This window comes from Prionailurus bengalensis, chromosome E4 (assembly GCF_016509475.1).
Source record: "Prionailurus bengalensis isolate Pbe53 chromosome E4, Fcat_Pben_1.1_paternal_pri, whole genome shotgun sequence".
Taxonomy (NCBI): domain Eukaryota; kingdom Metazoa; phylum Chordata; class Mammalia; order Carnivora; family Felidae; genus Prionailurus; species Prionailurus bengalensis.
Window position 1 is genome coordinate 26,841,640 of NC_057360.1, and position 15,173 is coordinate 26,856,812.

The following is a 15,173-nucleotide window of genomic DNA, read 5'->3' on the forward strand; positions in this document are numbered from 1 at the left end:
AATCACTAATAGAGTTGCAAAAAATCAAAGCACTGGCCTACTGAGCTATGACAGAAGTTCACATAATCAAGACTTTAGGAATACCAAAGCACCATTCATTTGCTCCCTCTGTTCAAAGGCCATAACCTTTACTTAAAAGCTTTGTCTAATCTTTCCTCAATTTGTTCCATCTCTTAAATACTCATTTATAAGCTGTTATAGACCAATAACAGCTTTTAAAGTACTAGCAACAATATTTTAAAATAGCATTCTAATTGATTTGCTTCTGAACTAGATTAGTGAATCCCTTTCACATATTGAATACTTGCCGACAAAAAGCTCTCTTAAAATGCAGTAATTATTGTAAAACCAACTGATGACATAGCTGTCATCACCTAAGTGTTTACCATGACCCAAACACTGAGCAAATTAGGAAGTTTTGCTAAGCTGAATTTGCCTAGCCCTCCTTCCTAGTTTGACACAAGCAATTTCCTTTCACTTTCTACAGATAAGACAATAAGAGAAAAAAAAAACACTGAAAACTCCATCCACTGGAATACAGAGGAGGATCAACCAACTGGGCGGGTCAGTCTCATTAGCTGCCCTCATGGGTCTGTTTTTTTCAATAACAAAGCTGAAAGATGACCCATATTATATAGTTTAACAGGATACTAAAAAGAAGTTTTTGTGAAAACATATTTGCATACGGGAAGGGCTTCAAAAGTTGGCACTAAAGTTAATTAATATTAGACACCATCAGATTGAGCTCCAGAAAATCAAACTGGGCTAAACGGACTTCAGAAAAGGCAGTTGTAGTGACAGGTTAAGAAATTGGCTGACCAATGGTATCAGTACCTAATAGCAGTCCTCCGTTGATCTAGGGGAGACACCTTCAACATCTCTCCCCATACTTAGTGAAGTCAGAAAACAATGTCCCCAGTCTGTGCATGACTGACATTAAGAACCACTTTTCCAGCCAGGACCATAGTCACCCTTCTCCCTCTTCCCTCCCAACCCAGACAGATGATTACAGACAAGGAGGCAATTAAGTTGCTTCAAAATATTTAATACGTGTTAGACACGTAAAGTTACATTTTTATACCAAAATCAATACAACGAAGGAGAAAATACTGTACAAAAACCTTGTCGGCTCCCCCAACCTTTATACAACAAAGACTGGAGTCACCGTATCTACAAAACCATAAGGTCTTTCCACTTAGGGCTTCTGTCTGTAAACTCTGTTTCATTAAACACTTTTTAAAAGCACTTGTAGTAGTTCCGATCTAGAGCTTTTAAAAATATATCTATTCGCTATAAACTCCATATTTCCAAGCTTGAACTCTTCTGTGAAGTTCATCAAGCTTTTTTCTTTTTTTTCCCCCCTGTGGGGAAGACAAGAGCCGCTCAGATTCCCTTTTCCCAGAGTAATCACAGGGTACAGAAGTTTCTTCAGAGAGAGAGAAAAGTGGGGAGAGCGAAATGATACAGGTCTCTGCTCCAGACTAAATCCCTCTAGTCTTAGGAAATCCTGTGAGGAAATGCCACTCCCGGCCCTGGTGCGGGGCTAGCTTTCATGTGAGGGGTGTGTGTAAAGTCCCTTCCTCCCCCGAGCACGAAAGGGGAACTCCCCAGGCCCGGCCCTCTCCGCCGCTTCCTTCTCGGGGCTGCTGGCAAAGGAAAGTCCCCGTCTGCCCCCGATCTCCTCAGCCTGGGAAAGGGGTGGTGCATTCCAGAAGGACAAAATGGTCTGAATTCAACAAGACAGACGTACGTACACAGAACACTACACAAAAGTTAACGATCGTCCTCTTCCGACGAGCCTCCAGGGGGGAGGCCGCCGAGCCCGAGGGCAGTCGGTGCTGCCCGGCGGCACCCACGGTCCCCGCAACGCGTCCAGCGCCCTGCGGTCTCCGGGCCGTCCTCGCAGCCCCACGTCGGGGCCAACCGCCGCTCAACCTCCTTCCGAACGGGACCCGGGGGCTCAGAAGGCCACGATGGCTGTGCTCCAAGGGTTAATGTCTCTCAGCACCGGCTTATCGCAGCAGATCTGCCCGGGCTCGGCGGCTTCCGGACCGCTCTCCTCTCCCTCGGCTTCCTCCCGGCCGCCCCCGGGGCTTTTCCGCAAGAGTCCCGAGAAGCTGGAACCGAAGATGCTAATGAGGTTAGCCACGTTCCCGGTCTCCATCTCCTCCTCCTCCTCCGCCCCGCCCGGCTGCTCCTCCGAGTTCCGGCGGGGCTTCTTGAGCGGGCTGGAGCCGGGCGCCGGACCGCCCGCGGGGCCGCCACCCACGCCCGCCGCGCCGCGCTTCCGGGGGCCGACGGCGGGCGGTGCCGGGGGCTCGTCCTCGGCCGGCCGCGGCGCGCAACGGCAGTCAACTCGGGGGCAAGCGCCCAGCGCCCCCAGCCTGTCCTCCCCTCCTGGGGGGCAGCCGCAGTGGCGGCGCGCCCCACGGGGCCCCTCAGCTCCCGCGAAGACCCCGGCTCCTCCCTCCGCCGCCTCGCGCGGTCCCTCCACGCGGCGCCAGGCGGCTTCCGCCTCCTCCACCTCTCCGACCCGAAAAGCGTCCCCGGCGCCCGTCACCGGGGCCGCGGGCTCCGCGGCGCCCACCCGCGGCGCGGCCGGGTCGGCCGGGCGCTCCGGCTGCGGCTCGGTCTCCGGCCAGGCGGCACAAGCGGCCGGCGGTGGCGGCTCCCCCCAGCCCGCGGGCGGCCCGGCCGCCGGCTCCCCGGGCTGCTGCGGCGGCGCCGCCGGGCTCCCCGCGGGACCGGCCAAGTAGAGGCCAGGGCACGGGTCACTCAGGTAGACCTGGCGGGCGCTGCGCAGTACCAGCGAGACCAGCAGGTTCTTGTGCAGTTTGATGCCGCCGCGCTGGACCCGCGAGTTGTAGATCTTGCCCAGGGAGATGCTGACGATACGATGAGCCTCCAGCTTGAACTCCATCCTGCCTCCTTTTCGCAGGGCTGCCTCGGAGGTGACGGGAGAGAGCCCGGCTCACGTTCGTAAACAGGGAGGGGACGAGAGGCGTCGACAAGTCCGGTCCGGGGGTGGACCTTCGACACCTGAAGACTCTGAAAAGAAACGACTCCCGTGACGCCTCACTGACTCCCGCTCCTACTCACAACAGACAACAGCCCGCTCCCAGGTCCGGTCGCTAACTGAGGGCGGCCCGCACTCCCGGCGCCTTATATAGGCCCCTCGCCCGCCAATCGCGAAGGGCCGCCAACCGTTCCGGGGCTGGGCGGCGCGCCCTCGTGCGCCGCGCGCGACCAATCGGAGGCCGAGGAGGGGCGCCAGGGCCATTCGAACGTTAGTCCCGCGGAGCAGTCTCTTAAAGGGGGCGACGACGTGCGGCGGTGGCCGGACGGGACGGGTCGGGGCTTGTTCTCCGCCTGCGGGTCACTGAGCGGAGGCTTAGCCACAGTGTGGTTTGTAGTTAAAGATTCTGGCTTGTGCGCTGGCTTGCCAGAACCAGAGGGAACTAAACCACTGGAACTTTCATCTGAGTATCCCCCCCCCGCCCCGCCCCCGTAACAAATAGTATTACCACAAGGTATTTAGCAGATACTGATTTTGGATGAGTGCCTTGCCGCCCTGGAGTCACAAACACTCTTAGCATCTGTTAAATCTAAGAAAGAAAAAGAGAGTTCTAAAAGTTACTAAGTTTTTAGCTGCTTATCAAGGAATTGTGACTAAATACCAAGTTATTGGTTCTCTACTAAAGCGGTCATCTATCACTTTGTTCTCTATGAAACAAACACACTTGTCACAGGTTACAGTGAAAGGTGGTACAGGTTCTCCACAGTGATTTTTCAACACAAGAACTGACTAGTCCACCTTGGAAGAATCTAGCAAGTTCTAAAAATACAAATAGAGAAGTCTTGTGTTCCCATCATGATGTCATAATTTTATTTTGTGTCAAGGTAAAAATACAGGGGAAGAGTGTTCCAGACTTTTCTGGTAAGTCAACGACTTAGTCCATCTACCAATCCTTAGTATGTGGCCTTAGGGCAGAATCACCACAGGATTGTCCAGGACTGGAGTTCAGTTCCTGGATTCCTGGAGAGTCAGTTTGATTTAGTCGGTCTAAGCTCCACAGACCTGCCTGATGATTCTGGTAAAGAACCTCGGGAGCTTTAGTTTCTCCACCTCTGAGAGGGAGAAATCACATACACATCTGTTCTATTATGCAGAAGATAACTAAAATATTCACCCATAAAAAAGAATGAAATCTTGCCATTTGCAACTACATGCATGAAGCTAGAGAGTATAATGCTAAGTAAGTCAGTCAGAGAAAGACAAATACCATATGATTTCATTAATAAGTGGAATTTAAGAAATAAATAAGCAAAGGAAAAAGAAACCAAGAAACAGACTGTCTTTATTCTATAATTATTTTCTTAAAAATTTTTTTAAAATATTTATTATTTTGAAAGAGATAGAGCATAAGCGAGGGAAGGACAGAGAGAGAGAGGGAGATGCAGAATACAAAGCAGGCTCCAGGCTCTGAGCTGTTGGGACAGAGTCTGACACAGGGCTCGAACTCATGAACCTCAAGAGCATAACCTGAGCCAAAGTCGGATGCTTAACTGATGGAGCCACCCAGGTGCCCCTATAATTTTTTTTAACGTTTGTTTATTTTTGAGAAAGAGACAGACGGACCGTGAGTGGGGGAAGGGCAGATAGAGGGAGACAGAGAATCTGAAGCAGGCTCCAGGCTCTGAGCTATCAGCACAGAGCCCAAATCGGGGCTGCTCCAACTCATGAACTGTGAGATCATGACCTGAGCCGAAGTCGGACGCCCAACCAACTAAGCCACCCAGGTGCCCCAAGAAATAGACCCTTAACTATACAGAACAAACCGATGGTTACCAGAGGAGAGGTGGGGTGGGGGTGGGGAGAGATGGGTGAAATAGGTGATGAGGATTAAGGAGTGCACGTGTGCGATGAGCACTGGGTGATATAGGGAATTGTTGAATCACTGTATTACACACTGAAACTAATATAACACTGTTATGGTAACTCTACTGGAATTAAAATAAAATGTAAAAAAAAATGGCAACTCTCAGCCACAATCTGAATCCTAAAACTGAGCACAGCTTTCTTGGAATCCACCTGGAATAGTTGGCCTGATCCTGCCCCAGGGTTTGGCCAAGTGGGATATTTAATTAGGAGAAATAGTAAAAGGTAGGATTGATAATGGTCAATTCACAATCAAGAGTCTTCCAAAGGATGTGATGGCTCAGTAACATTACCTATGCCACAACTTATTAATGGTAACTGAGGAACCAGTCCATGAGACCCAGAGCTCCTCCCCTCTAGGAATTCTCAGCTTGCATAAAGGAGATAAAATAGTAACATGAATAATTACAAAAGCATGTCATATATTTTGAGTAAGAATGTGAAATTTTTTTCTTCTATTTTCCTTTGAGAGCTATTAGTCACTTTTTAAAAAATGTTTATTTATTTATTTAAAAAAATTTTTTTAACGTTTATTCATTTTTGAGAGAGAGAGACAGAGCAGGGAAGGGACAGAGAGAGGGAGACACAGAATCTGAAACAGGCTCCAGGCTCTGGGCTGTCAGCACAGAGCCCGTCGCGGGGCTCGAACTCACAAACTGCGAGATCCTGACCTGAGCCGAAGTCGGACGCTCAACCGACTGAGCCACCCAGGCGCCCCAAAAAATGTTTAATTTTTGAGAGAGAGAGAGGGACAGAGAGAGGGAGACACAGAATCCAAGGCAGGTTCCGGGCTCTGAGCTATCAGCACAGAGCCTGATGCGCACTTAACTCAGGAACCACAAGATCATGACCTGAGCCGGAGGTGGAAGCTTAACGAACTGAACCACCCAGGGGCTTAGGGAGATATGAGTCACTTTAAAACGCTTGAGTGCAGGCTTTGAAGGGAAGCTTCCTGAGTTGGAATCCCAGCTCCACTTTTCACTTGCTGTGTGACCTTTGGAAAATTATTTTGCCTCTCTGTGCTTTGGTCTTTCCCATCTTTTGATTTTTTTTCTTTTAATGTTTATTTTTGAGAGAGACAGAGAGAGACAAAGCGTGAGTGGGGGAGGGGCAGAGAGAGAGGGAGACTGATAATCCCAAACAGGCTCCAGAGCCTGATGTGGGGCTCAAACCCACAAACCATGAGATCATGACCTGAGCCGAAGTCAAACATTTAACCGCCTGAGCCACCCAGGCGCCCCTGGTCTTTTCCATCTTAAACTAGAGATAATAATAGTTTCCACCTCTTAGAGTTTTTGTGAGGACAAAACAAGGTAACACACGTGAAGCTCTTAGAATAGCCTGGCATATAAGAAATTATGAACATATGTTAGAAAATACCACCCCCCCCCCATGAGACCTTAGAATGGGCAAAGAGGCCAGGGAGGGAAGAAAGAGACAAGAGAAAGAAGTTGTACTTGAAGAGGGTGTTGAAAAAGCCTGAGGTAGGATCCACAAGTTGTAAGCAGCAGAGAAATAGTCTGGTATAGGGAACATATCATTTTGTAGGTGTGTCAGACGCCTATAGTAAGCGGCAACAGCTAGGAACAGAGGCTAGAACTTCAGGACAGTGGGTCATGAACGCCTCAATGAAGAGATGGGGCCACAGGGAGCTTACCTAAGGTAGTTGAGTAAGAAAACCACAGATAGATTCTAGAACAGTCAGGGCTTTTAATTACAACTGAGCTATAAAGAGGATCACTTAATTATAAAGTTCTTGTGAGAGTTTAGGCAAGGGTCCTGAAGGCCTGAACTAGGTGGAGGTAGGAAGAATGAAAAACACAAAAACACAAGATTGGAACTGTAGTCAAGATTTGGGATGCCACCCCCACACACCCACCCAAGTCACTGATAGAGAAAGCATTAGGTGAAGCCCTCCTGATCCACATGAGCTGGGAGTTTCGCCATCTGCCACTGCACTTCTTTTCCTTCAGCGTTGCTCTCATCACTTGCTCCTGTCATGCTCAGGGCCCCTGTCAAATTGTGCTGTCATCGGAGGCAGGAGCCCATCTCATGTGTGTAGCCAGAAGATAGTGAGAAAATTTAACAAATGGACGACACGGGCACTAACCACCAGAACAGAATCCTGGAGGCCTTTACAGTGCCGGGGGTTATGGGGGGGCTCCTGCAGGAGGCGCTGAGTGGCTAGGAAGGGGTGTACTCAGGAGCCTGGGGCAGAGATTCTGCCAACTGGCATGGAACCATTTCAATATTTTAACAACTGGGGTGGCCACACCTGTGTATACTGAGTGATTGATTATGCACTTGATGATCGAACTTCTAATAATGATGTTGTCTACCAGGCACTGTGCTAGTCACTTTAGAGACATTATTTATGATCTTTATAAAGTTCAGAAAGTAGATCTCATTATCTCTCTTTACAGATAAGGGAACTAGGACTCTGAAAGATCTCGTCGTCACACAGCCATAGGTGGAGAACCTATATAACTCTACATAACTCTAAACCTAGAGTGCAGGGCTCTGGGACTAGGTGACCTCATTCTACCTATTACTTGCTGTGTGGCCTTTGGAAAGTTATTTCACAGCTAAGTAAAATGAGAAAATCATGCCCTAGTTTTGTAACATGTGCAAGTTATTCAACCTTTCTGTGCCTCAGTCCCCTATTATGTAAAATGGAAATAATAACAATACCTAAGGTGCTTACTATAGCCCCCAGCACCATACAGGCACTAAGTCAGTCTACTTAACGGTTATTGTTAGTACTGTACAAGTGCCTAGTTCAGTACCCAGCACATAGTTAGCACTTGTTGAATTTTAAACACTTTTTCTACAACACCGCATAATAGGTGCTTAGTAAATATCTACTGACTTGAAACAGCATGACCACTACTATCATCAGGACTTCCTCTAATCCTGAGACAACAAAATGGAACATTGAGAACTCATGTCTGGAGGGCATGGGCTCTTATGTTCTGCAAGCTTTATCTCCACCTATCGAGAGATATAGAATATTTCCTAAGCTTTAGAAAGCAGGTGATTCACAGTTGGTGGATTAGAGCCTCTGCACTGACAGTGCAGAGCCTGTTTGGGATTCTCCCCTTCTCTCCCACTTGTGCTATCTCTGTCTCTCTCAAAATAAATAAATAAACTTCAAAATAAAGTTTGAGAGAGAGAGAGAGACAGCACGAGTGGGGGAGAAGCAGAGAGAGAGAGAGAGAGAGAGAGAGAGAGAGAGAGAGAGAGGGACAGGATCCAAGGCAGGCTCCAGGCAGAGCCCAACGTGGGGCTCGAACCACAAACCTTGAGATCATGAACTGAGCTGAAGTCAGATGCTTAACTGACTGAACCACCCAGGCACCCCAATAAATGAACTTAAAAAAAATTTGCCATTATCAATCTTTGAGACTTTCTAAGTTAAGGCAGGATGAGAAACACTAGGGGTAGGACAAGGACAAGGACAAGGACAAGGAAGAAACTGCTCCGGAGGAAGTGGCCAGGACATGTTCATCAAGTCTGGTCCATCCCTCCACCCCGAAACTCTCCTCTGGACACACAGGAGCAGGTTAGCACGCTGAGAGGTGGCCACACCTGTTCCCACTCAGGCACTCTGACTAGAGGATTCCTCTAAGCATGGGGCTTGTGTGCCCACTGCTGTTGACTTTATTTCGTGTTGTTCTTTATTTCTTGCATGACAAATGGAAGGCTGAGTATTATTATTAGGTGATTACAGACCTTATATTGCCTTAAGTCTAGTCTGTATAAGAACAATGCAAACCGACCATGGATTATGCACTCAGTAGCAAGGCACCAGGAGTAGGAAGGAGTGGGTGAAGTAAGTTATCTGCACCAAACCTACCTTGCAATGTTAGGACACTTGGAAATTTTCAGGGGGTCAAAGGTGCTTATGTAAGTGAATAATCATTTGTATGAAATCCTGAGTGCTTTTTTAGGGGAAAAGTGCTACAAAAATACGTTATTAGCACTTTATGTAGACAATCCTGCTCTTGCTCTTGTGAGAACAAAGCCATTTTTAAGTTGTTGTTTTTTTTTTGATGTTTATTTATTTTTGAGACAGGGAGAAACAGAGCATGAACGGGGAAGGGTCAGAGAGAGAGGGAGACACAGAACCTGAAACAGGCTCCAGGCTCTGAGCTGTCAGCACAGAGCCCGACGCAGGGCTCGAACTCACAGACAGCGAGATCAGGACCTGAGCCGAAGTCGGCCGCTTAACCGACTGAGCCACCCAGGTGCCCCAACAAAGTCATTTTTTAATGCAACTTTTTCTCTCTCACTGTTGTAGCATATTTTACATCTTTTTTTTTCTTTTGGCTGCTTGGCTACTAGAGAATTTCTTTTCAAATAATATTTGACTAGGAGTGGGCACCAAACATTGCCTTTTTTCCTTTCTCCTCATTTCTTTTCCCCTAAACCAGCCCTCCTTCTTGTCCTAAATTTTATATTGGGTTCAGAGAAACTTAGGTTGTTTTTATAACCTTTTTTGTCACATCTTGCTTCCTTTGGTACTCCTAAAGAACAAATTCCTCAATAAATAGAGTACTGAAACTCATGAAAATGAGCCTACAGCCCTCTCAAGCCACAGAATGAGAAACTACCACCATATAAAACCCTAGGCCTGCACTATTCAGTACAGTAGCCACGAAGCCAATAGGTCTAGGATGATTGAGGAACAGAATTTTAAATTTTGTTTACCTCAGATCTAAAAACTGAAACAGGATAAAATCCTTTTCCTGCAACCCAGCTTTATTATGTAATATTTGTCAGAAGCAGACTTCCCATGAAAGTTTGAAAATTTAGCATCTAAATTAATGCTGCAACTGTAAAATACATAGCAGATTTAAAGATTTAGTATCAAAAAGAGAACATAAAAGGTCTCATTCATATTTTTAGAATGGCTACATGTTGAAAAGATAACATTTTGGATATATTGGTTTAAATAAGATATATCATTAAACTTAATGTAACCGATTTCTTTTTACATATGTGGCTCAAATTATATTTCTATTGGACAACAGTGCCCTAATGGTAATAAAGAGATAAGGTGGTGTGGACATATAAATATGCATGAGCATACTGTGAGCAATTAACAAATGTCCTTGATTGGAGAAGAGAGAAAGGAGAAGAAAGATAAAGTAAAAAGGAAGTAAGCCATAAAACACTTAGTTGTAGAGTTGAGAAGAAAATCTAAGAAAAATGTATAACACAGAGTCAATTGGCCAAATTTCTTTCTAGAACGGAGAAGTAGCCACAAAGGTAGAGAAGCACAATTCTACTATTCTGATTATGAGAACGCAGACATTATCTCAGCATTGTTTTAAAATTCAAAATACACACATGCAAACAAATTTCAGAAACTCACTTGGATAGCATCAATCTCGGGAGCCATTAGAGTGCATTTATTCTTTTCAAATTCTGATGTCCACCTGGAAGCTGCAGGGACCATTTGTTTTCAATATGCCATTTTCCCGCACAAAAACCTTCAATGGTTCCCCATGACCTTTATGGCAAAAATCCAACCCTCTGGCCTGGTCTCCGGAGTACTACACAATACATTGTCAAAGACAAACAGCCTGGAATGGTGAATAGAGCCCGGCTCCTCACCAGCTGTGCGTGGTCTTTATCTTATAAAATTGGGGAGTTGAACTAAATCAGTGGCCCTCAAACTATGGCCACACATTAGAATCACCTGGGGAGACTTTAAATCTGGAGCTGCCCAGGCCTGACCCCAGATGATTTAAATCAGAAACTCTGGGGTGAGACCCAGGCACTGGAATTGTTTTTAAACTCCATAGGTGATTACAATGTGCAGTCACGTTTGAGAACTAGTGGACTAGCTGATTGTTTTAGGATCATTTCAGGTCTAGAATTCTGTGATTCTATTAATCCAGGCAAACCTTTTCAACCTTTCTAGTACCCTGAGCAACATTAACACCCCATTTCTTTCCCAGCTAGACAGATCTAATCAAAAGCATATGTCTAGGGGCACTTGGGTGGCTCAGTCGCTTAAGCGTCCAACTCTTGATTTCAGCTCAGGTCATGACTTCAGGGTCCGTGGGATCAAGGCCTGTGTCGGGCTCCCTGATGAGTGTGGAGCCTGTTTAAGATTCTCTCCCTCCCTCCTGTCCCTCCCCCGCTCTTCATGCTCTCTCTCTTTCAAAAAAAGTGTACATCTGTCTTCTACTTCCTCAACAGAATGGGCTCTCCCTCTCCTGCCCAAATTCTGCACAACCACTTCCTCCAGGAAGTCTTCCATGCCCACTGGTGTTTACAGTTTGCTCACCTGGGCACACACTCTCATAGTCATTTGCTACTTAAAACCACAATACCGCTTATTATCTATGGTAACTTTTGTATTTTTGTTTTGCATTTTATTTACTTGCATAGTAATTATTTAACTTTTATGTAGTTCTATTTCTCATTTCCCAATAATATTCAAGTACTGGGAGATGCTACATTATACTTTCTTTGCATCATGCCTCCTCTACACCAAGAAGCCTGAATATTGTTATGTACATATCAAGGGATCAATAACTGGTTGATAAACAAATTAGTAATGGGTTCCCCAAATCTGAGGTTAAACTACTCAAAAGCAGCCAGCCGTTGGGGGGGGAAGAAAACTGCACATATATTGGTCTAATGGCATATTAACCAAACTATCACATCAAATACATTCTATTTTATCCTAGCTTATTATTATTCATGACCCTAAGCTCCACCATTTCCCTAGAAAAGCTATTTTTCACATAAAATAAGTTGATTTTTGATAGCTTGCTTTTTACTGCCATGCTATTTACAAATGTGTGATTCTGTTACTGAAAAAATAATTGCTTGCCTACTCTGTTCTGATTAAACATTTATTATGGATTCACGATGTACTGAAAACTCCACTGGGTATCAGCACCTGCTTTAGGGGTAACCTATACATCTCCAGCCAATAAGAAAGTCTTGCCTCTTCTCCCCACTCCCATTCTAATTGCTGTAGCTAATAGAGCAAATTCTAATTCGTCAGTCAAGTCCATTTTGGATCAACACAGCTGATCTAAATTCTAATATGAATGCTCATTCAGTTTGAAAACCCCAAATCACTAACCCGTCTCATGTTCATTTTGACTAAGCAAATTCTGAGTAAGTATTTATACAGACACATCCTGCAATGTAAAAAAGAAGTTTCAGATCTGCTGTCTAACCAGGAGCTGGTGTGTGGATTAGCAGATTTATGTTTATAAAGCAGTCTGAGCTCTTTTGAGGAAAATGATTTTAAAATAGGCAGCACGCTCATATCCTTCCCTGCATCATAATCACTTACAAAGTTCTCTGAGTCCAACTTCTTTCTTAATAAACGATAATTCCTTATGGCATTCCCTGAAAATACCAAAAAGATCATTGCGGCGGGGTGGGGGGTGGGGGTGGGGGATAAAAGGTGTCCTTTAAAAGTCCAGTAGGACTAGGATCCTTCCATGTGAGAATTGGTCGAAGAAAAACTAGTTACAAAATACCTCGTGGCATTGCCCTTTTAAGAAGCGTAAGCATTTGGTTCCCAGTCTTTTTATCCGTGTTTCCTCGCAGGCTGACGTAATGCTTAGGAAGTTTCAGAGTCACGTGGGGGCCCCTGAGGTCAGAGTCCCGAGGAGCCTTTCCCCAGTCTGGGTCTTTTTCTGTTTGATTTTGAATTTGTTCGCGCCGTGATGGAATGAGTGCGTGTGACCGTGGGTGTTACGATTAGTGTCCCTGGGTAGGATTGTTTTCCAGTGTGTCAGTGGGAGCTGGCGGGGGAGGGGATCTGCTAAGTCACTTCGGCCGCAGTGGTTTGTAGCAAGGCTGCGCTCAGGTCGGGTCCGAATGAATGGCAGAACCCCTCAAGTCATTTCGGTCACGGTGGGAATTTTTGTTTGTTTGGGTTTGGGGTTTGTTTGTTTGTTTGTTTGTTTTGAGGCTTACAAATGATTTTTAAACTACTTTGATTGGTTCTCGAGCCATTGTTATGGTTATTGGTTTCCAACTGGGTAGATGAATTAGATTTATTTTTTAAAAATTCGTTTTTGTGCCTGTGCTTGAGAGGAAGAGGAGTTCTTTATCCTCTAGCAGATGAGAGAGTAAAATAGAATGAAGGGAAAGGGTATGACTTTTCTCTCTCTCTTTTTTTTCCGGGAGATCTAACTAGACTAGAGGGTTTGACAAACAATTAACAATCCTCCCCACTCAGCTGCTGTTTCCCAAAATAGCATCTCCTTAGCTGCCAGGGTGGATGGAGGCCTTAAGGGGAGGAAGACACAAAGGTGCCCTCTTTTTTAAAGCCTGCATCTCTGTGAGATCTTGAAGGCACAGGGGGAAACCCAGGGGATTAAATTAGCAGGCAGCCTAGGCTCCACCTGGAAGGGAGATAGATAATAGGCTTTTAAGACAGGAAACAGCTTGTGCTCCAAAATAATAATTTTCAAAAGCAAGACATGATGGATGCTGGGAAGATTATCGCCCCCCCCCCAACTTCATAATTTCACAATTTACCCCAATTCCATAATTAAAGGAAAATCGCCCTTTAAGATGCAGTTTGGTGAATGAGTCAGGTCTTCTGGTATTCCTGCAATTCTGCCCCACCTCGCCCCCATATTTGGAAGGACTGTTTCAGCCAGCCTGTCTCTAAAGCCCGACTCCCTGTTGCAGAAATTGCTCAACCCCAGGTCTGGGGAGATCTGATTAGGGTTGTGTTGCTTTTTCCTCCCTTTTCATTCTTTCTTCCTTCTCTGTCTTGTCCTCTTCCAGTCTTGTTTCTTTTCCCCCTTTTCTGTCCTCTGAGCCTGCCATGTTTTACCTCTTCCTCTTCCTTTTCTCTGAAAGACTGCGTCTCACACTCCCACATGTTAATTTGTTCTGCCAGCCCAGGCTCTCTGGGGCCCTGAAATGTCTCCTGTCACGCGTGGGGATGTGGATGGGAAGGGAAAGCGAACGATGCACTAAACAAAGGGAACAGACCAGCAACACGCCTTCAAGAAGGGCAGGAGCTTAAAGATAAAAGAGGAAGGCGGAGAAATATACCCCCAAAGAATTGTACATATCAAATTGGATTCTCGATTTTGCAGTTTTAAAATTTCCTTGAAAATATACCCAAAGGGAATTAAAGCACCTATCAAAAACAGAAACCTGTTCATGAATTAACTCACAATCAACCTCAGCTGCTAGTAACTATGGGCTTGGTTCCTTTTGCACTGTATATATGCTTCCACTTTAACAGTGACGTTCTGGTTCATGGTCTGATCATAGGACCATGTCCCTCTGAACTGGCCCTTCCCTGAGGGCATCAGGCAGGTCTCCTGTGTGGATCTTCAGTGGGTAGCATAGCACTTGGTCTAGAGGAGGCAGTCCCATGTTGGAAGGACTCTTACAGTGTTGGGGTGAGTGGATGGGTGGATGGATGGATGGATGGATGGATGGGAGAATAGATAGTAGAGCAAGACCCCTGGAATACTCCTAACTTTTCTCTTTTTCTCCTGATATTCCAGAAAGGGGAATATACAGTCGGCAGACTTTCTTCTGACAGGCAAAATAGAGAAGTAACGTGATTGACTTTGATGTTCCAACAAGACTTCTCCTCAAATAGCCTTTTCAGCACTGAACGCTATACGTGGCATGAACAGGGAACAGGGTTACATGTTTGTTGAATTAATGTTTAGGAGAGGAGAAATATAGCTATTCTTCCTTGAGGAAGAGGTTTCCAGGAAAGAGAGTGGAGGAGCAGTATATAGTGATTCAAATATAAAGCATTTTATTTAGTTATTTATTTTTAAGTAGGCTCCATGCCTAGTGCGGGGCCCAACACGGGGCTTGAAACCTGAGATCAAGAGTCATACGCTCAACTGACTGAGCCACCTTGGTGCCCCTCAAATATGGAGCATTTTAGGCATATCTTCCCAACCTGAGTTCTGTGAAATATGTTAAAGAAGAAACAACCTCATGATGAGAAGGGGTATTTTGGAGACTACAGAAGGGCTTCTACAGTAAAGAGAGAGGAATGGGAGTATATACGTGGTATGATATTTCCAAAGGGCCAACCTTCAAAGGTATTTGTGGCTGACTCAAATGTTAAACATTTGGATCCAGAGATGCTTACATTCTTTTTACTTTGGCAAGGACTCTGCATGATAGAAGGATATCAGTTCGGAGCAAGGTCAATGCCAAAGCAGCTTGGAGAGCATGACTTCTGCTCTGTCCCAAAATGGGG

The 15,173-nt window shown here is 45.7% G+C and overlaps 1 protein-coding gene across 1 annotated transcript; it reads right to left on the reverse strand.

Moving 5' to 3' along the window:
- Positions 1 to 1,024: 1,024 nt before the first annotated feature.
- Positions 1,025 to 3,151, reverse strand: IER5 (immediate early response 5). The gene has a single exon (XM_043567767.1). It carries the CDS (start codon positions 2,918 to 2,920, stop codon positions 1,961 to 1,963), a length of 960 nt encoding a protein of 319 aa, XP_043423702.1. The 5' UTR covers positions 2,921 to 3,151; the 3' UTR covers positions 1,025 to 1,960.
- Positions 3,152 to 15,173: the final 12,022 nt, after the last annotated feature.